A 26,523-nucleotide genomic window follows, 5' to 3' on the forward strand; every position below is an offset into this window, starting at 1 on the left:
CATTCACTCGGCTGCCTACGGCAGCTTAGTGAGTAGACCCCATAGTTAGCACCAGTCCTAATCATTTATGACTTTTAAATGATGAACATAAATCAAAACACTTGATAGTGTGGAGTTTCACAGAAACAACCCCAATACCATGTAACTTTAAAATGTATACATATGTATACTGAATGCATATTCACCTACCATTAAACTGTTGACCTGAACACTGCTGAGCTGCATTGCCGTGTCGAACATCCTGTCTTCTGAAACGTCTGCCAAAAGTATAAATTATTTATCAGTACATCATTATGTACTAGAGTGTAAGCTATATGTACATACTTCATATGGGCATATTAGTCTAAGTGCTCCAAGAGCTCAGCTGCAATTGGCATGATTATGACTAATTCACAAACTAGCTCATGTGCTTTTAATTAGAAGCTCTATTAATAGCTGAGAGTAAATCCTATTGTATACATATAATCCCTGTATATGTTACAGATTTTTATTTTTAGTTTTGTGTATTCAATTTGGTAAGGACTCTGTCCCAAGAAAATTGGTTCAGTTTCTTAAAGTAAATTAGGGTTGACAAAATAAAACATGCAACATGCAATTTAAATACCTGTGAATTAAAGTTTATGTCAGGAGAAAAAAAAGTATAAAAACACATCTGTAATAATGCACATTACAGAAAAATACCTGTTGATCTGCCAGAAATGTACTCCTAATTCCTGTTGGCTTAAAGCACACAGCATGTTTGTAGACTGAGTGGTGTAAGTCCTGCCAAGCTACCTTTTGCTAAACTACCCTAATCCTGCCCTTAACCCATTTGCTACAACATAGGAAAAAATTATTTCGTAGTCCAAGAAAAGAACTAGAAGGGCCAATTAGACACACAGAAAGTGTGACAGGACACAGGGCAGTTTTGAATCTTTGACAAGATGAACAGGCATTTTTGCATTTATTGAACAGATATAACAAAATGCTTTATGTGGTATATTTGGCATACCAAAAGGTAGCTGATAAGAAAAGTGTATTGTCAGAGCACACATACACTTTAACCCTTTTACCAACAGTGCAGTTTCCCTTATGGCACTGGCTGGAAACAGACCCCTGTAAACAGACCACCGGGACTCTGTTTACCTGTGTAAAGTGAACTGTTGGCTTTATACTGGAAGCAATTCTGGTGGCTGATCTGCCAGCAGATCACTTCCGCGGGTCGGCTGACTGGTCTCCTACCACCTGGCACCCCGCTTGCTTCATGTGCTCCGCTGCCCATCCTGCATGCCCAGAGCTGGCATTGTGGGTGTTGGCAGAAAGCTGGCAGAGAAACCAACTAATGTCTTTTCCACAATCTCTAACCCGCTGAATGAAGCTGAAAGTGACGCTGATACATCACTTTCAGCTTCTCAGCTGTCATTCCCCAACTAGAGAAGCTGGGAAAGAAGCTGCTCAACAGCTTCTTTGAAGTACAAGAGGTGAAGTATAAAGTACTATTGGGGATCTAAAAGAATCCCACTTTCACCCCTATGTGATAGCAATATTGTTAAGTACAAAAGTAAAAAAAAAAAAAGTTAAAGAAAATAAATGTAAAAACACCCCAAAAAAGTTAAAGTCCCCGCTCCAGTGAACAGGAGTTGGCACATCCTCATCTTTTATATTTTACAAAAAAATAGTTATTGTATTGTGTTTTTGTGCACTAAAATTAACTTAAGTGTATTTGTTACTGAAATTTTGGGTTTGATAAAGAGTTGCACTAATATGATGCAACGTCATTTTCAGTCCTTGAAATGTGGATTATAGCATGTGCTCAAAAAACACTCTGGTAGCGAAAAGGTTAAAGAAAAATATCTGCCTGTTATTTTCTCAAATACAATCAGTTACTGTAGTTTGTTATTGAACATTGATGTAGCAAAACAATAAGGGGTCTATTCACCAAGCTGCCGTACATCGGCTGAAATCAGCCGTACATCGGCTTGCTTCGAGTGGCTTCGGGTCGGCCGAACATGCTCAGCATGTTCGGCTGACCTGAAGTGCAGAAGGAGTTTGACTCAGCCGATCCAACATTTGGTTCGGCTGAGCCGAACCTCCGGCAGGCTTCTCACTACTTTATTGGTTAAACAGTACAAAAAATGTTTTAATCATTAACATTCTATAGTTAATATTTATACTTACTTGTACTCAGTTACCCACCTTTTTGAATGTGTACCTAGGGGATAATACCTGGAGCAGGACATTCCATCCCATGCACAATACGGGTCACGAGCCAGACAACAGTCTGCACATGCTGTGCCATACATCTCACAATGGTGGAGCTTTACTTGAGCTATATTAAATTTAGATCCAACATACAGCTGTTGCTGAAAATGAAAAATCCAGAAACTAATTACTGTTCCATTAAAAAATCAAGGTCAATTTTAATTAAAAAAAATATAGTGTTAATATTGACAATTACAGTACACTTGATTCTGAAACCACTCTTTAAAAAAAAAAAAAGTAGTGTTTGACTCTAACTCTATGTAACTAAATTTTAAACAAATGTATGTCCCTTTGCTATCCAGCAAAACATACCTTTTGCATTTGGAAACTCTTCCGGCCTGGTCTCTTTCTACTGCACATCATGCTAACTTCTGTTCAGGAGAGCGCAGTGTGTTTGAAACGACATGTCCCATAATTCCTTGCCCACCCATCCAAACTGTGAATGCTTGGCCCTATGTACGGCACTTGAGTGGGACCCTTGCCACACGCTGCATGAGTGTCCTATGCACAGCGTCCAAGGGCTCACAGAATAAGAAGCACACATCTGGGAGTGCGCACATCAGGGTGGCTCCAGGGAGACCTGCAAGTCTATTAATTCACTGGGTTTGATTTGCTGAAGGCAAGCAGGCTGTTCACTCTACAAAGGTAACCCTTTGTATGTAGTGAATGTTCACTTCAAAAAGAATACCCAATCACATGCATGGAAAATAAAAAAAACTGTATTTTTGCTTGCACATGATTTGATGATGGAAGTCTGCAGAGCATCACCTCATTCACAACGCTAAGGGAAATTTCCCCTGCAAAATGAACAGTCTATTTGCCTTTAGTAAATCAATCCCACTGAGTCCAAACAAGTGTGCAGCCAGCAAAGTCAGTGCTCCTGGCCTTCACCTGCTCCAACATCAGCTGCACATCATTGCTCAGAACTGGCTTCCTGAAATGAAAATGAAGACCAAGGCTATGCATTGTGTGTTGGCACAATTGTTTTCTCCACCAGTGAAGAGAAGAGAAAAATTAAGAAACACTAGAAAGTGCTTGAACAAGGACCTGCATTACAGCTTTACCAGATACTCTTTTAATGAAAGCTGAATAATGTATAAATATTGAAACATTTTTGAAAGGACATTAACATATACAAGCTTACATTCGATTTTAGTGATCACATTTATCATTAGTATAGATTTTAATGGTATTTAAATTGTCATACAGTTGATACACCCCATTCGAATATCTTTGAAGCTGGCAAATGCCAACCTTCATGCACATAACCACACTGCACCACCATAAATATTCCAAAAGCCCCACTGAGGACAGGCAGCTCATGTCAAAAGCAGGGGGGAAGTCTATTGCACATAAACCGAGAAAAGCACAAGGTGCCTTGTCCTCTTGAAGTGAGCCTTGGTAATTCAAAAGTAAACAGAAAGGTGTTCATAAGCTTAGTAGGGGACATAGCCCCATAAACACATTAGTCTTTACCCTTGTCACACACTGCTGGCCAGTGTTTGGAGAAATGCGGTGTGATGACTGTAGCAATGGAGTGGCTTTATGCCTGACATGGTCCAGTTTTATTAATGCACATTCATATATACTAATCTAGTAAGTACCTGTCTATTTACTTTTGAATTAATAAAAGCTTTCTTCACAAAGGATGAGTTGCTTGGTCCTTTGCTCTGTTTAAATTTGATAAACAGATGCAACTAAAATAGTTTGTTTTTTTTGTAAATCAATTTGTAAGGCTTACGTAGCTTTTTCAGCAGAGGAGTTTATTTTCCTGTTTAGAAGCTAAATCAATAAAATGGACTTATCCAAATGTGTATTAGGCATAGCTTCATTCTAGTTGTGAACATTTTCTTTATTAATTACTTTGGGGCTAATACCTATGAATTGCCAGTAATTTCCCTACCAAACACACATAGTTACATAGTTACATAGTATTTGAGGTTGAATAAATACATTAGTCCATCAAGTCCAACCTATTAGGATCTCATTCTAGGAGTACCCGTACCCCTGTATATTACGGTCCCTTAAGACAATATAGTTTCTTTTTCAAAACAAATATTTAAATCATTTTCAAATGATATTTTGTGTGATATAAATAGGTTTTGAAAACATACCCTTTTAGCTGAAATTTCCATTGCAGTTATAGGTTCAGGATTCTGTGGAAAAACAGATCAATAAGAGTGAGGGTGGATGACAGAGAGATTCATTATAGCAATTTGACTGATGCTGTATCAGATGTCAGTCTAATATCTAGTGATTGTACTGTAAAGATGGACTGTTACAATGACCAGGTCTAGAGTATGGGGAGAACATTATGGATTGCACTGTGTTAAATGCATCATCTTTGTAAAGAAAATCTATCACATGTGAGTGCACCAGAACAGTTTATAACTCTGCAGAAAATCTGCTAACACCAGCAGGGGTTTGGTCTGTTGCTTTTTATTTTATGAGAACTCCAAAATGAAAGAAAATAGTCAAAAAGTTTTTTGTAAGTTGCATTGAGTTGGAGTTGCTGCTGCTCTCACCCTGGACTCAGAAAAATCCAATATGGTGGATCCCAGAATGAAATTTGGTACTGCAGTACAAAATCTGTCCAGAAACAGATGTGTTACCAAACCAGATACCAAAATGTGTTACCTGTCTGACCAGGTACTCGCTAAGCATATCTAAAAATATTGAAGAGGTTCTCATCTGCTTTGCCTGCACACTCTACCCAAAAAAATCTGTTATGTACCTTTTACATCATAATGCACATACAGGCACACCACAATGTGTTTTCATGCCATCTGTTGTCTAGAGATTTTTCAGTCTGTTTCAGATTCCAGATTACGATCCAAGATTTGCATAGATCTCTGCAATCTATAGCCAAATTAGGACGTTCATTCTATTGTCTTTGTATTTTTTAAAGGTTTTTTTAAGGTCATTCAGCTCCTTATATTGCACAACCAGTCTCGCAATATGTTTTATATCAGTCAAGTCTGTCATGTTTGTATGGGAAAGGAAATACTAGCCAAAAAAACAGACACACTGCTCTCCTCAGCCACAACGTGCCATCAAAGATGGCTACATGACAGGTCCCTGGATGGGTCAAAATAGCTGAGCCAATTTTTTTCTTCCCTTCAGTTGCTGTGGATTGCATTGCATTTACATGCATTTCTATGCATGCATGCTGCATTTTAATGCAACTTACTGCAGCTTACATTTCCACAGTGTTGTGGTGTGAGTGAGGCACATAGAAAAACATTGTTGTCTATGTGCCCTTAATGAGACCTGCATTGATCTGGTGAGGAAAAACGCACTCTACATGGTGAAAATAAGTCCTTAGGGAGATTTTTCAGTTAACCTCCTGTCGCATAAAAAATGCTGAATGTTGAAATAAAATGTAGATACACCTCTGACACAGGTTTTTTATATTGCTTGCTCTAAAACAAGAATTTTTTTATTGGACTTCCACTGAGCACGTATGTCATTTGTACTGCTCATAGAATAGTAAAAAAAAAGAATTGTTATAGAGGCTTTGAAACTGTATATGAAAAATATTAGTGTATGTAAGGCCAAAACCTTTTTTTCTTGGATGGAGTGTGGAAGGATTAGAACCCCTGTCAGGTTTTTAATGCTGTCTATAGCCCCATTATGGAGATTGTTTCTCTGTATTTGTCCTGGTGTCCATTGTCACTGAGACAGAAAGTAATGAAAAATCCAAAATTTTAAGTTGACACCAAAGCAAGAAGTAATGGGAAATCCTCCAATGGGGACACTTGTTCTGGTGACATTTGTCTAATAGGGCTATTCACAAAAGGGTGAAGAGTTTGGAGAAGTGAACAATCTAGGACAACATAGCTGAACTGGAAAGTGAGCTGAATTGGAGAATTTTTCCAAACCGGCTATTTTGGCCTTACGGGTAAATTCCTGGCTCCTATCTTGCCAGGCGCATCTTACCGTGGAGTGTCAAGTAGTCTTTCTCTTTTTCTGCACAGTGCGGCCGCACACGAAAGACCAAAATCTTAGAAGACGCTTCCATTTCATTCACTGAAACCCACGGAGTATCTTGTGCCTTTGGAAAGTGCTGTGAGAGGGGCATCCGCAGCTCCTGCTTGTATTGAGGAGCTACATTCTTTGACAGTAATATCGTCTTATACTGGACACCTCTCCCGAAGTCTTTCTTCCATCTTTACACACAGGATTCTAGCAGGTTCATTTTCCCTCGAGCTCTTTGAACTGCAACATATGTGAGTACATTCTCAGATACATTGTTTCTTTTGAAAAGTACTTCAATCATCCAGAAACCTGCATAGATGGTCCTTTACCACACAGGTGGTTTTTAGGCAACAATTGTTATAATCATGCAGGATATATCCCGTGGAATGTTTTAAGTGTTTTTAAATGTCTCTGGTACATGAGTTTATTGTATATGTCTTTTTCTACTATTAAATATTGTATCAATAATTTTGATTTACCTGTGTTGAACCAATCTTTTTAGAAGGGATTTCTAATTTTTGGGGGAACGTTTTTGTGACTATTTTGGCCTAGCTTGTTCACTTGTCCTGCCTTCTCCAAACTCTTCACCCTGTTGTGAATAACCCTGTAAGAGGTGACTTCCCTCACTTTGAAGAGATTTTCTATTAATTTCTGTTGTGTGGAAGTTGAGGAAAATCTCTCTGAAAAGACACAAATGGCAAACAAAAAAAACCTGAGAGGGAGTCCAAAGTCCAAAAGTCCAAATTTGAATAGAATATAGTAAGTGTTTTGAAAGTGGCAATAGTAAATTATAAATCAGTAATTGATAATGAATTTACAGGATGGAAAGCCTAGGTAGAAAATGAGGAAGTGATACATGTTGCCAAAAATATACCTTAAACATTCGAAGTTCTTCAAGGATAACTTCTTCCATAGTTTCTTTTTCCTGATTGTAGATGGTAATAACTTTTAGCACAATTCCATTATCTAGTGTATATGAAATAGAGGAAAGGAGAACATTGTGATTAAATTAATGTTAGATCTATTTAGCATGATCAAGGGCACATATACAGATTGAGCTACTGCAGGTCTAAAATCTCTCATGAGCAAGAATCATGGCTAACTATAAAACTTTAGTTAAAAAAGATACTTTTACATACTGTAAATGTTTAGCTGTAATAAAATGAGATAAATAAAGGTAAATAATGAAAGTAGACATATTAGGGGTTATTCACAAAGCTGCAGAAGGCAGCCGAGTGAATAACCCAGCCGAAGTGAAGTGAGCCGAACAACATTCGGCAATTCACTACAGCTCATTTCAGCAGTGCATCGGCTGAAATCAGCCATACATCGGCTGCCTTTGGCTGCACTGCCTCTGCCCAGTTGTTATTGTTTAATGACAGATCAGCATCCCCAGGTCATTTGGGCACACTGATCTGTCATTAGAACTGGGCGGAGCCAGCCGCAAGAACTGGGCTCCACGCAGCTGTCATTTGCGGGGCTTATGGCAGGCCCTTCGGCAGGTCGTTCGCCTCGCTTCCGGTGTAACTTTGGCTCAGGGTTGCCAAAGCATATGCTTTCGGCTCAGCTGAGCTGCTTGGCCACCTTCGGCGGCTGTACGGGCTATAGTGAATAGCCCCTACAGCAGCCCTTTAGTTTGACTGAACCGATGGGCTCCAGCGGCCAAAGAGAGCTGAAGGATCAGCCGCAGCTATGGCTGGATCCTTCTGCTCCTTTGTGAATAACCCCCATAAAGTTAGTTGTATTCTATATGGGTTGTTGTACGAATTTAGTTAAACTCAGACTTTCAGCTGCGTCCGAATGTGAATAAAAAATTTGGATCTGTCAGAATTTTGTTCAAAATGAAACTAAATCGGACATATGACTTCCCTGGCCAACTGGATGGATTTTTTTTCTGTTGGGGGTTGCATTACAGGTACGGTCTACCTGTTGTAACTTCCTGTTGTGGATCTTTCTGAAACAAAAATTCGGACAGATACAAAATCGAAATAACGAACTGAATTTCTGATCAGGAATCCGAAAAATGAAAAAAATAAAAATCCGAATCCATCCAAAATGAAATACATTTTTTGCAGGGTTACATGTTTAAATAAAATTACTGTGTTTTTAAGATGTTTTATTAGTCATGTTAATTCTTTAGCCTGATAACAGGTGCTGTAAATAGTCCCAACTGGTCATCTGATGGAAAAATAAATCTCAGAGCACCTGTATAGGATTATGATTCGGCACATTCTTCAGTGACATGCATTAAGAATTTCCAGTTAATGACCAGCTATAAACTGTTGGTTTTGCTTTAAATAAATGTACTAGTACCTGGCAGACTTTTGTATAGCTTGTAATCTTTAAACATGAGATCAATCACATAACTGAGAGAGGAACTAAATAGCAACTGATAAGTGTCTCATCCTTACTCAGGTCCAAATTTGTCGTGGCTGTATAATGAGAGCTTTTAGGAACAATCATACCACTAGGGAACTGACAGAGCTGGTGCTACCTGCATGTAAGTATTTCAGCTCCTTTTGTTGCTAGCATTAGGGAGGAAAGCAGAAGGCACACTATTAAAATTACTAATTGACTGAGTTAAGATGGGCAGTTACTTGAAACACACACACATACACACAGACACAGACACAAACTAGCTGGGCTGGTAGAAACACTGCTTTAGCTATTATTATTACAACCAGCAAGCTTTTAGCTACTTCTCACCTTTTCTAAACATTAATTTACTGCTGTGTGGTGAATATATCTGAAAAGTAGGAGGTGTATCCCTCCTCTGAAGGACCTATAGAAGGGAAACATGGCACAATGGGGTTGATTTACCATAGAAGTAGAGGCAGTTCACCTAGCAAAGTGTATATTTACTTTGTAAAGTTAGCAAAAAAAATAACTTTAAATGTCCAATAATGTGCAATAAAAATATTTAAAAAACAGTATTTATTCTAGCACATGATTGCATATTCAAAACAAAATATTTACCACTTTGCAAGGTGAACAGCCTCTACTCCTTTAATAAATCAAATCACAATATCTTAACTTGGTAGTTTACCCAGGCAGCCATAAAAAAAGAAGATGGTCATAAGTTTATTTGTAAAATAGAAATGTAATGTCAAGAATTTATTATATACAATATCAGTTCATAAGCTTTAAACAAATAAAACACTTTTTTTTGTTTATTACATGCATACATTTTTATTTGTTAATGTACTTTTTATTTTTTTTAAATATGACAAATGTAAAGGCCTTTTAAAAATTTTAATTAATATAAACAATTAACACCATATATAAAAAGCCTTTTACCTGTTCCTAGAAACATAACATGATATTGACCATCCTCTGCCTCCACTCTGTCTACAGCAATCTGTTTTAAGTTGTATTTTCCATCAACCTTCACAAGAATAGGCCTTTTATAGACAGGCTTAATGATCTCATACATCAGAGGGTGACTCCTAGCAAAGCGTAAAGCCTCATCTGGATAATCCTTGGTAGTCCCATAATGACCTCCATTTACCTTGCTTGCACACTGGAAATCAAATAACACAGAAAGGTAAATGGCAATTGTTTTTAATATCACCCATATGTTAAGTAGCTCGGAATTGGTACATAAGCAGAGCATTATATATTTTAAATGTTTAAGTAAAAACATACAGCTATAGGGGTCTTTTCACAAAAGGGTGAAGAGTTTGGAGAAGACAGGAGAAGAGAACAAACACTCTTCACCATTTTGTGAATAGACCCCATAGTGTATCAATATATTCATAATGTATATATATTGAATATTTTAAACTAAAATTGTTTTCTAGTACATTTGCACTCTGCTTTGTATTCCTCCATGAATAAAACAGTAAAAAAAACACCCATGCCCCCCTTCCCAGTTTATCTTTTAAAGTGACATAGCTCTGTTATTATTTTCTTTAATTTACTTTTTGATGGTGTTTTTCATTATTGTTAAATATTTACTACATTGTTGGGGCAGTTGTAGTTCATCATTCTGGTTTAGATTTTTGGACAGAGATGTAAGCAAAGTAGAAGAACAGATACATTTGGAAAATTCCAAATTTATCGAGGATTGACAAACTTTATCAAGGATTCAAAAAGTTTTTAAAATGTCCTATTGTCTAACTATTTTTGAAAGTCTAGATAAGAATTATTAGACAGAAATCCAGATTAGTGCTAAAAGAAATATCAAATATGTATTTTAAATATAATATTACTTAGTTTTTTTTCAAATGTATAATTTTACATCAGACATTCACACCAAACACCTGACAGCTGATGCTTTGAAATCACTTACAATTATATATTACTTATATGACCTGTAGATCATAGGAGCCGCAAGTTGAACTCCCACCAAGGGCTAGTGCAATGTGTTCTGTCAATACTTGGGTAATTACATATTCATTCCCTCAAACAATCACATTAATATTTCCAAGTTTAGAACTTCATGCATCCAACACAGAGACTGTTCCTTAGTGAGATTCCATGTCTTAATTAGTAGTCACATGCAATTTGATTGCTGCTTGGCATTGCATTAGTTTGATGTGTCACACCGTTCCACACTGAATAATTTAGCTCAGCTGGAGGCACAAAGAAATAGCATAAAATGATTGCAGAAGGCTGGTAGTTATTTTTGGCAGGTAACATGTCTTTTGTGAATTTAGTTCAAAATACATTATCTTGAATAAGCTTAAAATACTTAAAGTAGAACGATGGCCTCCCATTAAAAAAATAGATTGTTGTGCATACAATCAAATATTTTACTTGAAATTCTTTTAGAGACACAGAATTGTAGGACACTCCATGACATGTGCGTTATATTGCCACCTGCAGCAGGTTTGGCCACTGGAAAAAACAAAAAATGTTAAGACAGCCCCCACCTTCAACCATCCTGCCTTAGTTTTGTGAGCAAGCAGTACATAAGGCCAAAATCACAGAGGAGCAGGACCTGTGTTTATCAATGAACTCCAAGCAAAATATTTTACGTTGAACACAATCTTATTTTCTTTATTTTTATATTTATATGTAGAGACAAACTGCAGGCATGAACCAGTACTTGAAGAAGCAATGCTATGTACATCAAAATATTAACCAACTATATAATAGTTAGAACCTTAGATAAGATATCTTTAAAGCTTGCCATATGGACAAGGGAGGTCTATATTACACACAGAGAGGATGTAATCTCTCAAAGAGATATTTATGGATATATGGGATATATTTTCTGAACAGAAAATTAAAATGGGGCTAGAGTAAGAAAAGAAGGATAGCAACCCACTATCCTTAAAAAGGAGACAGTGGGGTGATAAAAAACACTGGAAGTAGGCAGGCTTAAGTTAAATTATAATGCCAATAGCTGAACAAAAATAGCAGAGAGATGAGAGAAACCCCATGCTGCTTATATACAAAATAGTAAGAAATATGTTAACTATATTAAACCTTGCCTGACTGAGTACAAAATATATGGTTCTAAGAATAAATACATTTTGGACTGTCATAAATTACTATGGAATTAGTATGGCAAAGGAATCAGGTCCCTCTAAGACTACTGGTTTACAATATATACCAGTAAGGGAAACGATTATGGAATAATAAAGAATATTATTTTTTTTACTTTTAGGGAGGTACAGGATAGATAGTTAACCAATCTACCTTGCAAAAGACTCCCAATGATCAAATGTAAAAAAATATCGGAGAATATGAAAATAGACTGCTTTGAAAAAGCAGGCTGGATGAGTATTATTCTTAGGGAGAGGAAAGGGATAGTCCTCAGTATAAGGAAATATCAGCAATTTTACTGGTAACTATTGAAAATGATTTTTCAGATAATCCCATATATTCTTTCAAGAGAAAGATGGCATGGGATATATCCAAATAAGATAACATTTTTAGAATCCTATTGCAAGAACCTGTGAGGATGTAGGACACATTTTACAGTTAAAATATGTAGGTAATTCCACGGAGGGGAGAGGAGTAGAAGGCACTAGGGATTAACATAATGTTCTGTACCATTGTATGAAGTAGAAATTACCGAAGTATTTAAAAATGATTCATGTTTATTAGGAAGTTAGGAAATCCCTACAGACAGAGAGAGGGCTTAAAAGAAAATCAAGAATTATAAGGAGTAGAAACCCACCAAGGGGTAAGTAATCCACAGCAGAGAGGGTTTCAGGAGTAAGCAGGACAGGACACTCAAGTGTGGATTTCCATCCAGGCACAAAATACCCAAGCAATGCTGTCAACAAAGACACAGCAGTGCAAAAATGCCAGAAAAAGGTAAATTAAAGATGCTTAATGCAAGTTACAGAAAGCAAGGAACTATAGGTGATTTAAACCCTATAGGCAGGCAGTGAAACCAGATATTGAAACAGGAGTCTTAACAGAACAGTACTTCTTCCAGACTGAAAAGACAAAAGAAAGGACGGGAATCCCACATGTGTCACACTTCTCTTCACTCAATCCACTCAGCTAGATGGTTTTATTCATTAGATGAGTCTGAGGAGACTAGGTCACAGTATGGGCTGTGCCACAGCTCTAGACTAGTAGAGTGTCCTGTACCTTACTAACACCATACACAGAGGTCTGGATAGTGCTATAATGCAGAGCTGAATGATTGAAGGTCTCAGACCATAATAACCTGCAAAAGAGCAGTTCAGTTAGGAGTGGGTAAGGATTTCAAAGCTATTCTGAGCTTGTGTTTAAGCCTGAAGGGCTGGCTCACCAAGTTGATATTTAGACACTGGGTCACACCAGTGTTTATGCCATGGCTCTGGACTTGGAGACTATGCTCTGTGGCTGACTGAGACAGAACTCAAGGTCTGGAAAGCATAACAATACTGAGCTTAGTGCCTGAACATGACTTCCCAGGTTTATCTGCACCAAAACCATAGGCTAACTCCTAAAGTGAGTCTTCAGTGGCTGGTCACACCAAAGGCTGTGGCATGGCTCTGGACCAGGAAAGCCCTCTGTCGCTAACTATCACAGTGCACTATGCCATCTTGTCATATTTGAATGTATATGTCTTTTTAATCAATAATCTTTTCATAAGGAAGTGAGGATCTGTGGATGTGTGTCGGCTTTTTCTCTTTGAACTTGTGTTTTGCCAGCTGACAGGAGCCCTTGCCAAGCACAACATTCTGTGATCCTGAAGAAGGTGGTGGTGGTGGTGGTGGTGGTGGTGGTGGGGATTGATTTTTTGAGGGGGTATGCACAAATTATGCAGGATTTGTCTCAGTCAGGGACAGTTTCTTGGATTACTTTATGACACTTGTGCACTGGATGTCATTCAGGAGCATTTCACTTGTACGTTAATGACAAAAAACTCACTGAGCCAGGCCTTGGATAAGGTACTCTGCCTTCATACATTGACCAATGATACTCTGGTCCTTCCTTGTGGGCATACGGACCATTAAATGCTTCACGTATACTAGCCATGTGGTAAACACAAACAGCATAGCCTTTAAAAATATTACTGAAAAACAAAAACAAATGCATTAAAAAAAAATATTTAACACAAAAATACTATATATATGTAGAAACCTCAGAAAACTGAGGAGTAAACATGAACATCAACAAGTCAAGACCAAAAAGGCATCACATGTAATTAAACAAATATAATAGCCGCAAGGTATGCACACACATTTATGCAGATTATTTGATATAATAAATTAGGATTATTGTGGATGAACATCTGACTGAATTTGTGTGCAATGCAGAGATCAGCTCTTAGCAAGATATTAAAAGGTGTGTTCTAGCTATTTATAATAGAAGTTGGTTAATGGCCTACCAGGACATGCAGATGTCACTGACAGTATATGATCACTCAGTGAAATGTGAATGCTCATAGATCTTGTCAAACGAACATTAGACAAGATCTTTTGTAACCATCTTGTTTTTATATGAGTACTTTTGGAATCACTAATCAGTTAAACTAAATCAAGAAAGAATACATAAGGACCATATACAGACAAAGAAACAGAAAAAATGTACAACGGATGTAAAGTAACAGCAAATTGGAATATTGGAATTGGCTAAATAGCAGGAAGAAAGGCTTTACTTCTAAACCAGGAGTAGAAAATTAGGCATACTTATAAAACATATTTAAATGTCATACTACTGTACCATTCTACCCAGTTTAGCTACATGGAGAATGTTTGCAACCAGCCTATAAGTGACATGGTTTACATTCAGTATGCTAGAAAATTACTTGGGCACATACATATTAGATACTCATAATTGCATATTAGCAATTAGATGCTTATGGATGATTAGATACAAAAGCCCATTAATAAGCTTGGCGATGTTTCATACATTCTCAGTGCCATCTCCTGTTGACTTTAAAAGCAGGCCATGTATTTATATAATTTAGCAGCTTATAGAATAAACACAAAGGGGTCTATTCACGAAGCTGCCGAGGGCAGCCGAGTGAATGACCGATCAGAAGTGAAGTGAGCCGAACACTGTTCGGCTATTCACTTCAGGCTAGTACGGCTGATTTCAGCCGTACATCGGCTGAAATCAGCCGTAGATCGGCTTGCTTCACTGCTCGGCTGTGATCGGGAGCTGTACGGGCTATTGTGAATAGCCCGTACAGCACCCCCTCGGTTCTACTGAACCGAAGAGGTCCTGGGGCCGAAGCTAGCCGCAGGATCGGCCGAAGCTACGGCCAGATCCTTCGGCAGCTTTGTGAATAGACCCCAAAGTTTCCATGTTTGGGTTACTTATTCAGTGATGATAACACCCTTCAGCAAAAGCAATTTAAAACATACTTCTTACATCTTTTTAGAACTTTATATCTTCAGCATATCCTGTCCTCAAACTTGTGACATAGTAGATCGATAATGATGCAACATTATTTGGTGAAAATAATGTTGTCACCCTGTTGTATTTCAGCTTATATTACTGGTTATAGTAAATGGTTAGGCTGAGATTTAGAAGTGGGTATTAAGATAAGGTGAAGTTAAGGGTTAAGCATATAGATTAGGTTTTGGTAAACCACAACTTGTCGATTTAGCATTAGGTCTTAGCAGGAGTGTTAAATTAGTTTTCAGGTAGGATAAATTACTTGCAATCAAAAATGGATGCACCCAAACAACTGTGAAGTACCATGCCATAATACAAACTTACTTACCAAATCAGGTATGAAATAAAAGTAGTGGTAGAGAAAGCTGTTTAGTGTACAAAAGGCCTATGTTACAGTAGTTTATACAAGCAAAAACATATAAAAACAAATGTGAATGCAGTTTTGGTGCCCCAAAATATTACATTTTTATTTCAACTATGAACAAAGATAAAAATACCATTAACAATATAGTGGGAACTTCACTGCAGTCATATACCTGAGCAGGCCATACAATTTCCCTCAACTGTACTTTACAATTCTGGCATATATAATTCTTACCTTGTGGTACTGAACAGAGCAAATACTTCAGGGTTTTTACCATCTCTGGTGTGCATCAAGAAAACATCCTCTGCATTTAATAAAAATAAATGTGTATAAAATATTTGCACTTAATAAAACAATAATAATGATAATCATTGTCTATCATGCATTCTAAACAATAACAGCATTCTCAACACCTTTTATTTTATAACAGTTATTTCAGTAGCTTAATAAATAAAATCAGTAGTATTCTTATGTGTTTAAATATTTTCTCGTTGTTGAGGTTCTTATACTACTCTTCAGATACAGTATATTCAATTCTCCATACCCCAAGTATCTCTTTAGTTGAAACTGAAGTGTGCTACTTCCTACAGTATTTATGCAATAATTTCTTCCTAAGTGGGCTTTCTCTCTTTTCATTGTGATCAGTTTAGGTCAATCTACCAGCAACCAGCAACACAACAATGTTGGGTTACATCTGCATGAAGTCACTCTTTGATCCTGCCTCATAGTGGTTCAAAATGTCTCCTGCTTTAAGCAAATTCTCATTGTACACTTCCATTCCAAATGTTTCTTGGTGAGACTTTTACACTCCTGATTGCTTGTTAGTGACAGATAGCAAAGGGTAGTAAAGACAACAATTACAGAAGACAGGCTCAGAAAGGGAGTGTCTAGAACCACAATCGTATGTTGTTTTGTGCTATATTGTCTTACAATGTATTTCTCCTTATGGCTTTATTTACTTTGTTTTACTCCTTATTAGGATACTATAGCATACTTCACAATATTTGGAAATATATAATTAAAATTAAAACATTTTAAATATAAAAATATAGGAGAAAAATATTTTTTCCCCCTCAAATGTCACTTTTGCTGCAAACGAACGAAACGAATAAGAAACGAATAAGAACAGAAAACGAAACGAACGTTCGTACTAACGCTACCGAATTTCGTCCGAATCCGAATTCCGAATCCGAATTGACTTTCACACCCGAATCCTGAAAAACGAAATAACACAAATCCGAATTTAAAACGAAACAAAACGAAACAAATTTTTTGGCAGTGCACATGTCTACTAAATATAATTTTTACAGCCCATGTAATCAAAGGACATCTCCATAAGTTCAGTGAAAAAAACGTCCTAGATATTTTTTTTCCTCCTTGTGCCAGTTTTCAAAAGTACACCTGTTATGTCAGCTGCCCTTGCTAACCCCTCCTTTGGAGACTTCTAGTCTGCTGGTTGTCAAGCTGATGCACTGGCTTTAAAGCTTTGCCATGGAGCAAATCTAGAGATAAGGAATTCTGGCACTTTTCTGCCACTATTCACATTTACAGCATGCTTATTTCTAGTCTGTGATGCAAAGGTACAGACAAAGCCTGCTAAATAAAAATTTTTAGAAGGAGGTCAGCAATGGCAGCCTATGTACATGAAAGGTGTACTTTAAATGGAAACAGCTAAACTATTTATGGGGCCCCTTGTGACCACCTAAATTGCCCCATTGCTATCTGTGTTTAAACATCTCTACAATCTGTGCAGTAAACAAAACATCTGCATTCATGATTGTTACACTGATATCTAATGGACAGCTACTTGGAACAAAATAATTGCAGAAAGGCACATACAGTATTTCCACTAAATGCAATACAACTGCCTAATCCTATGGCTAAATGTTCAAAGAAGAATTGTTTCCAGCACTCTAGTTATCACATAAAACTGCTATTATACACTTGTTTTTGAAACATTGCTCCTCAAATTGTGCTTGAAGTAAATGTTTCAAGCATGGATATGGACTTTGTAATATGCATATTAGTGAAACACTGTATAATGTTTGCAAATATATATAAAAAAAAATGTAAAAGCTATACATCCCAAACATGAAAATAGTTTACCTAATTCATCAAAGTGTGTGTCAATCCCATGTGGTCCGGGCACTGAGCAAACCAGTCTTGATTTAAGAAATGTGGTCCATTTATTTACCATCATTCGCTGGCCTCCAATGTCATTCTAAAAAAAAGAAAAATAATTTATATTTCTGTAAAGATTTTTATTTATCAGGTCAGGGTATAGCTAGTAGTAGTTAGTTACATAAAACTGGACTTGTTCTGTAATGTTTAAAACTGTTCTTAGCTTATATGAACCACTTCTTATGTGTTTCAAGAAAATACCCCAGCATTTATATCTACACAGATAATGCAGACACCTTAATCCAATCACCATGGAAAAACAGATGCTGATTGTTGAAGTAAGGAATAGGAGGTGTAAAAGGTCTGGAACCACCCCGTTTTAGTTACATAATTCAATCCTTGGGGTCATGAAGCTGCATAGGTGTATAATCTTTAATTTATATTGTTGAACTGTTAAGTAGGGTACACACTAACAGGGTCATTCACAAAAGTGTGAAGCGTTTGGAGATGGCAGCAGAAGTGAACGATCTAGGACAACATAGCTGAACTGGAAAGTGACATAAATTGGAGAATTTTTCCAAATCAGCTATTTTGGCCTAGATTGTTCACTTCTTTTGCAGATGCCCTTTTGTGAATAACCCTGTGAATTAATTTTGAACAAACAAAATTGATTTTGGGATGTTAGTTAGATTTTTCTAATAGTTGCTGGGGTCAAATCAAGGATCAATTTCAACCACAGTGGTGAAAAAATTTGAAGGAGCGTGTTAAAAAATGTTCTCATTTGGGAAACTCCATTAATTCCAAAATCAAATAAGAAGAAAAATCAAACAAAATTTCAAACAACATCCATCAAGTCTCTGTTGGCATTATCAAAAGTTCCATCAACATTAACATATAAACATTTTTATATGAACATTCGTTTGAAGATCTACCAATGTATACTTTAATTGTTGGCAAAACACTGGTGTAGGGATTAGGGATGATGTTCGAGTCGAGCATGAGTTCGACTCGAATATCAGCAGTTTGTATGTTCGGCGAACACACGAACTGTCAGGGCCCCTGCACCTGACCACAAATAAATGTAATTTTATAATGTAAAATGTAAATTTATAAATGTAATTTTTGCTGCAACAGGTTCTATACATTGTACAGATGCGCCACTTTACAGGCAGTTTAAGTGGACCACCCAGGCATGATATTTAAAGGACTTTTTCATTATTATTGTTTCCCTTTAACCTCCCTGGCGGTATGATTTTTAATTTTTTTTATGCCATTTTTCGGTCTATTTTTTTTTCAAATGTTTTTCGTCTTTGTCGTTTTTTTTAATTGTTTTTTTTAAATATCCCGTCGGTTCCGCTCCCCTGCGCAGCGTACGCTCGCAGACGACGGAACCCGGAAGACGGAAGCCGGCATCGGCCGCAGAACACAGCGCGGCTCGAGGGACAAGGTAAGTAAATGCTATGCAGCTTTCCCGAGTGTAGCTCGTGGTTACCGCTTATGGTATGGAAAAGTAACCCCGAGCTACACTCGGGAATACCGCCTGGGAGGTTAAGGGGCTTTAACAATCACTGCTCCTCTAAAAACTGTATTTTTAAAAGTTTTTTTTTTTCATTGATACATGTCCCCCAGGTCAGTACCAGAATCCCTATACCCTTTTTATGGCCAATAACTTGCAAATAAGCCTTCAAAATGGGGACAATTGATTTTCAAAGTTCTAGCCCCATAAACTTGTATTGAGTTTGAGTTTGAATTCAAACTTTTCCATGTTCTAAAGTTTGAATTCGAACCGAACACGCGGGTGTCCTGCCCATCACTAATAGAGATGTTCAAATGGCTTAATATATAGTAGACAGATGTGTTGAAGGACCCACCCCTGTTTGATGTAGATGGCCTCTTTCAAGCCTCTTGTGAACCAGTTGTCCTCTCTTTCCAAAATGTGCACCTCACTGTACTCAAAAGAATGTCCCTTTTCCTTAAAGTGTAGGAAAACTGATGAGTCTTGACCTGTAGTATCTGCCGTCCTTTGGTGGGCCATTCATTTTTTGAAATGTTGCTGTGAACTGGAAAGACATAGGAATGCTCTGACACTCCCAGTCCCATCCTGTACAGAGATTTTCCAGCTCACAAGGCAAAAATCTAAGTTCAGAAGACCAAGAGTAACTGGTGTTGGTTAACTGCACAGTTAACCCTTTAATCACACAATAATAGCTGCTTTAAGTTTTTATGTAGAGCATTAGAGATATAACTTAAAGCTTTGCATATTTTTTCCAGATCTGTGCAGTAATCCAGTGCGAAACACTGCCCCTGTGCAGGAGCATCCTGTAATAATGACCAGGCACTGCTGCTCTCTCTACAGGTGCCCATACACCTGTCGATTATATATAATTGGCAGGTGTATGGAAGGCGTGCTACCATTTCTACTGTACGGTTGCGCGTCTTTTGTCTCCCGTGCAGGCTTGAAAACCTGCCGAGAATCGTACGATTTTCGGTGGGTTAGTGTGGCTTAGTGCCGCTCTCGGGAGACAAATGCCAAACTGGCCAGTGTGCGCAAGTGCACACTGCCCGTTCAGCATTGCAGTCATCGGAAGCCTGCCTCTCAGCGGGGCGGGCTTGTGATGATCGCAAGTACAATCTGCCTGTCCAAGATGGGCAGATCGTACAAGCTTTTAATTAGCTTACAGCCATAGTGTTCTGCAAGCAGACTGTAGTAGGTGGGTTTGCTGGGTCCCTCCCACAGCTATGCTCTCTGCACAGGTTATTTACACCACAGTAATGATGCCACTGCTACCCTTACAACAAAATAACTGGGTTTGCAAATGCACTTGGTGCACACAAAGTATATTTATATTCTTTGTGGCTATTGAGAATTATATATACATGAAAGTTTTTGTGCCTGGAGCTTTTACCATTTTTGTTGTTTTTTATTGAATGAAAAAGAGAAATGGTGCAAGGAAAATATTAACAGAAAAAACCCCAGAAATACAGACAAGTAACAACTCTTTAGTGAACTGAACTGCAAAAACATAAAAACATGTGCACATTGCATCTTGCATTTGTAGACACAATTTACTTACAGCACAGACCCTTCCCACCCTAGAATAAATAGCTTGGCCACCATTGTCTCCTTCGATTGCCTTTTCAGTGTAAAAAAAGTATATTTTGTTGTCATCTGTGTCCTCATTGTCTGGAATCATATAGGAGCCTACAAACTTTGGTTCTACACAAAGAAAGCAAAGGGAAATAGATCAATACAATGGTTTTTTGTTTAAATGCAGCACATTTCCACCTAGAAGTTACTATCTGCTGTAATTGTTTTCAGATTTAGTTGTACATATTTCCCCTTGCACATATAGCCATGTGTAAAGAGATTATGGCTAAAGATCAAATTATTTGTCATACACAGTGCAGTTTACAGCAGCCTCTTTGGGAAAGTAGTACACACAAGGAATTCTAAAGACCTCCATTTCTATAGTAAGCTCTGTCAACAGGACATCAAACCAAAAATATTGTATTTATCAAATGAATCAGGAAATGAGAATGATGGGACATGGAAAGCTCACATTTTTTTTACTCTGATAGGTACAAAGTAGGGGGATTTACCCGAAATAAATGTACCCACATATATTGCTCAGGTAGTATCAGGGCAGACAGTTAAACCGCTTAGCTTTACTGCAACAGACAGCCTGAACCAGGGGTGTCCCTAGCATAATTGCTGGCTGAGGTGGAATGGGGGTGCTGGTGGTCGTGTTCTAGGGGGGAAGAGGTGGTGTTTGACCCGCACATGACCCAAAGAGATGTCGCCTGAGAAAATAGCCTCCGGTTGCTTCATTATAGGGATGGCACTGGCCTGAACAATATAATTGTAACACTAAAACCTATATACAAGTATGCCACTTTGAGAAAAGTTCCTCTCCATCTTCTGCTGCAGATAATGAATCACATTCAGTTTTGGACTCTCTTACTGATAACTGCTGGGCTTAATGCATAGGCCTCATTACATCTTGGCTCCAAACTTTCTCACTGTTTCGAATTGAAATAGGAAAAGTAGTGTAAAGTAGACATGTGCATTCGGATTCGGGCGAACCTGCAAATCAATGAAATTCAGTTGATTTGGCGGTTCATCCATATCCGAAATAACAATTTTATTATATGCCTGAAAATGCAAAAACTATATTCGGGCATACATAAATTAGTTTTCAGAATGTGCGGCAGTCATATTGTTCTACGTATGCCCAACGCAATCTTGGAGGCAGAGTGACGTGATGATCGTGACGTCACACGCTGAACGAGTGGTGGCCATAACGGCCGCCGGCGCGTTCTGCACATATGCGCCACCATCTTGGAGTATATCTTGGTATACACCAAGATGCCGGTGCTCGAACATGCGGGTGCCACCATCTTGGTGTATACCAAGGTACACTCCAAGATGGTGGTGCGTGGGACCAGAACGCGCCTGAGGCTGATATGGCCGCTACTCGTTCTACAGCTTCAGTGTGCGGTTTTGGAATTGGAGGCTCATTGCCTCCGAATCCAAAACAACATAAACATTTGTTTCCTTTGACGAAACGAATGAAAATGTTTTTCATTTGTTTCGTGCGAAAATGACTTTTTTTAGCCGTGCACATGTCTAGTGTAAAGTACAGTAAGGGTCAGATTCAACTAGGCACCGACCCAATGTCAGCTAACTACAGTGACTCAGACAAGGGGGAGAATTTATCAAATCAGGAGCAGACAGAATGTGGAGCAGTTGCCCATGGGAACCAATCAGCTTCTCTCAGTTTGTTAAGCTTTAAAAATGAAAGATGGAAGTTGATTGAATACTATGGGCAACTCCTCCGGATTTTGTCTTCTCCAATTTTTATAAAATCCCCTCAAGGTGTTTTGGAGGCACTATCGAGGGGTCAGGAATATGTCTTTTCAGGCCATTAGTATAATGCAAATTATAAGTAAATTCTTCACCAAAAAAATCAGAAGGTTTGCAATATAGTAATTACCTGCAATATAGATTTTGATGAGTTAGTTGTCTTAAGCCAAGTCTAACATTTTTAAACATATCTTAAAGTGCGTCTGAAGTCAGGTCTAACTAGGTAAAGTTGACAAGGCCAGAATTTGAAGCTGATAATTATGACACATATCCAAATATTTTGGGTATAATTCACTTTATACTCTTTCGGTAATCTTAATGTATGATAACTTCCTCAAAAGCAACCCAGTTTCCCCCCAGAACAAAAAAAACCTGACCCCCACCACAGAAATACTTTTTATGTGCCTGTTATTACAGCTTTTACTTTGTGCTAAAATACAGGACAATCTTATAATGGGGCCAGCTTCTGTGGTTGTTGGCTGTGGTCTGGTCCCTCTTTCCTCAGTCACCTTACTACAGTCTAGTGAGGGTGCTCACCACAGCAATGGGCCAATAGTGAGACAGAAAAACAGTAGGAGGTAAGGGGGCAGACCAGAGCCAATGGGATCACGTTATTTGTTGCACTGCACAGTGGCCCATATTTCAGTGGTATTTAGATACTCAACATATGTGTAATGCTAGCATACAGACACTTGGTGGTGTCAGCTCTTTTCGTGGGATTTATGGGGTAGATATTACAAAAAGCTATTCTGTGACAAGATCAGTGAACTAATCATCAAACACCCCCAGGAGTGTTCCTCACAAAAACGTCTGGTCGCACGGCTGCAAGTTTTGCTGAACAATTAATTGTAGCACCCAGGTACACATCATCTTGCCATGGATCCTCCTCACTCTGATATGTTTCACCCAATATTAAGCTTAGCCAAAGTCTCTATGAGGAGGATCCATGGCAGGACGATGTGTACCTGTGTGCTACAATAAGTGTTTCAGTGAAACTTGCAGTGTGTGACCAGACTTTTTTCTGTGAGTAACTGCTGATGCTGGAGTAAGACTGGCTCAGCCGGTGTGCACCTGCTATTTTCTCTAATGTTGCTGTGAAGGAGTAGTGATATTGGACTTTGGAAGGAGTGTAGTGCAATTTAATAAAATAATCTAAATTACCTTTTAAGATTCGATCATCATCATGCTCTGTTCGAATGTGTGGTAGATGTCCCATGCTCCTAAATAAAGTGGCATCTCTTCCCCAGAAGTCATTGTACAAACCAACAAATAATTCACCACCTGTAATAAAATGTCACATTTAAATAGTTTAGATGCATTTCAGTATCCTGTGCTGTTTGATGATATTCCATCCTTAAAACTGTAAATAACATTTGTCAGTAAAAATGTTGTGTAACTGGTGATGTAAAAAGCTAACACTTGAAAGGGTTTCACAAACACTGACCATCTTTGTTTAGGTTAGAACAAGTTCAGCTTCCTTTGTACATTTTCCATTGTAGTCATGGGAGATCTGTGACATTTTATAAAGGTCCCTAGATTAGGTATAAAGATAATTTTATGTATTAGTTTTTGATTGATAACCATCGGCCTGGCAATCATTTTTTTAACTGACATGCACAATGATTGGTGCTTATGATGTGCATATTGGACAAACTCTCCATAGAATAGGAGCCAATGTATCTCTATTTAACAAGGGGAAAACATTATCAGGGTTATTCACAAAGATGTCGAAGGCAGCCGAGTGAATAACCAAGCTGAAGTGAACAGAGCTGAATGAGGTTTGGCTATTCACTCCGACTCAGTATGGCTGATATCAGCCGTACATCAGCTCTGTACGGCTGCCTTCGTTTCGGCTGAGCCGAAGTGCAGAGGGACTTCGACTCAGCCGATTCAACATCTGGATCAGCTGAGCCGAAGCTCCAGCTGCTCACTCGCTGCCGTTCCCCCCAATCCCATAGGGGCTGAACGGCAGTGAGTGAATAGCCGAATGCCGCTGTGGGACTGACCAGAATAGAAAATAAGTGAAAAGAGTGTAAAAAAAAAGGTTGAAAAATTATTTTTAAAATGTTCAAAAATAGAAAAAGTTAAAAATAAATAAATTAAAAATTAAAACAATTGGGCGGAGCTATCTGTGACAGCTAGCTCCACTCAACTGTTTCCTATTGGCCAGCACCTGTTAGACTCTTCTAGTAGGTCCCGGCCAATGAATAATAACTGGGTGGAGCCAGCCATGACATCACAGTCGGCTTCGCCCAGTTGTTATTGTTTAATGCCAGATCAGCATCCTCAGGTCATTTGGGGACGCTGATCTGTCATTACAACCTTGCGGAGCCAGCCGTGAGATCACGGCTGGCTCCCCCCAGCGGTCATTTGCGGGGCGAGCGGCTGGCCCTTCGCCAGGCTGTTCACCCTGCTTCAGCTGTCACTTTGGCTCAGTTGAGCTGAAGTATATGTCGCTCGGCCACCTTTGGCTGCTGTACGGGATATTGTGAATAGCCCGTACAGCAGCCCTTCGGTTCGACTGAACTCAGGCGGCCAAAGAGAGCTGAAGGATCAGCCGAAGCTACGGCTATAGCCTTCGGCTCAATAGAGAATAACCCTCTATGAATTGCTCTAGAATGTTCCACCCAGTGGGATGGCTTGTCAATGTTAGTCTGACGGAACAGTTGTTTGTGCATTGATGGCTGAGCCATGGTACAGCAACATCGTATCTGATTGGCTCATAGGAAGAGTTGTGCTTTGCATGAGTATGTTAGTAATTCCCCTTATTTTAAGTGAACAAATGCTACAACTTCAAATATTCTACCAAAAATCTATGGAACAATTTCTCACATATTTCTAGGCACATAGGTGCATGAATAAGTCAATTAATACAAGAGCTGCTGCTGGATGTGTCTTATTTACTCTTAGAAATCTCATCCTCCTTTTTAGCTTATTCAAATCAACCTTCTATTTGCATTAATATTTTATTGTACAAAAACTTTTGTGAGATATGCTCCATCTTTGTATCATTTAAAAAAACCTTCCTAAATATTCTAATTATGAGTACAGATGTTTTCTGATGTTTACTGTATGAATGATAACGTGCAAAATTGTTTCAGTACACTAATCTGTGCTACTTAACAGCAAAGTGAACTTTCTGCAGGATACCAAAATATAAACGCTATATAGTGCAGGACTACCCCAGTCTAAATAAGAAACACATGACATTTTATATAGTATATCTATTTGGAAATGTTTGAACTGTAGTTCATTGCCAAATTCCTCTCATATTGAGAAAACTGACATCATCGCTCACCAATAACTTTTTGCTTAACTAAGGTCAATGTCCACTAGGTGGCAAACTTACATCAGATATGCCATACAGAAAAGTAGCTAAAGAACCAATCCATTTAAGGGGAAGGAAAGAATCTGTGACTTGCAGCAGTTCTCTGATTATTAAAATAACACATATTTGCAGAGTATGAGATATTTAATTTGGTCTGTGTGTAGGGGTGTTGAAGAATTATTTACAGCATCCAGGGACACACTGTGTTCCGAGTGCCAGCCATATACACCTTCTGTGCATTTTCTACAAAAGTGTCACTTTCAATAAAAGAAAAAAAAGGCAGATTGTTCTTTGCTGATTGGTAGGCAATAGTAACATAAGTTTGAATAGACAAATTAAAGTAGCTCTAAATCATAGCTAAATTAAATTTTTCTAAGACACTGTGCATTATAAATAATCGCCATTTTTAGGAATAAAATGCCTATTTCCACCTCTTGTATATTTTGTTGAATCTCAGTGTTGCAGGTCTCCTGCAGCCCCTTTGCAGCCATTTTATGCATACTTGCGTGCACTCCAGCTTAATTTTCTTAGGGCTGGCTTCCTTATCGTGACAACAATGGACTGTGCCTGCACAGTGCACGTTACAACAGCCACTTACACTCTCCAGTGGAACTCTGTGTGACTGGGTGACAACACAAGAGCACAACAGGGACAGAGTGTTGTCATCCAGTAAAAGGAAATGCCAGAACAAAGACTTTTAAGAAAGGATCGCCCCTTTTACTTTAATCAAAGCTGAAGGTTTAAAACTATTGAAACATTAGTTTGAAGTTACCTTAACATGTTAAAGGTTATATAAAATTTTAGTATTTGGGTATATATATATATATATAT

The 26,523-nt window shown here is 38.2% G+C and overlaps 1 protein-coding gene across 1 annotated transcript in view; it reads right to left on the bottom strand.

Annotated features, from left to right (window-relative positions):
- SEMA3E (semaphorin 3E) overlaps positions 1-26,523 on the bottom strand; it is a 129,358-nt gene that overhangs the window by 5,869 nt on the left and 96,966 nt on the right. Inside the window, exons 6-15 of the mRNA XM_018562369.1 lie at positions 23,526-23,645; positions 20,575-20,717; positions 17,486-17,600; positions 15,614-15,683; positions 13,540-13,684; positions 9,517-9,739; positions 7,094-7,185; positions 4,356-4,397; positions 2,176-2,342; positions 190-257 (exon numbers count right to left, since the gene is read on the bottom strand). Of these exons, the coding sequence (XP_018417871.1) occupies positions 190-257; positions 2,176-2,342; positions 4,356-4,397; positions 7,094-7,185; positions 9,517-9,739; positions 13,540-13,684; positions 15,614-15,683; positions 17,486-17,600; positions 20,575-20,717; positions 23,526-23,645 (1,185 nt within the window). The remainder of the gene's footprint in view (positions 1-189; positions 258-2,175; positions 2,343-4,355; positions 4,398-7,093; positions 7,186-9,516; positions 9,740-13,539; positions 13,685-15,613; positions 15,684-17,485; positions 17,601-20,574; positions 20,718-23,525; positions 23,646-26,523) is intronic.

The sequence above is a fragment of the Nanorana parkeri genome, unplaced genomic scaffold, assembly GCF_000935625.1.
Source record: "Nanorana parkeri isolate BGI_ZX_2015 unplaced genomic scaffold, ASM93562v1 scaffold574, whole genome shotgun sequence".
NCBI classification, from domain to species: domain Eukaryota; kingdom Metazoa; phylum Chordata; class Amphibia; order Anura; family Dicroglossidae; genus Nanorana; species Nanorana parkeri.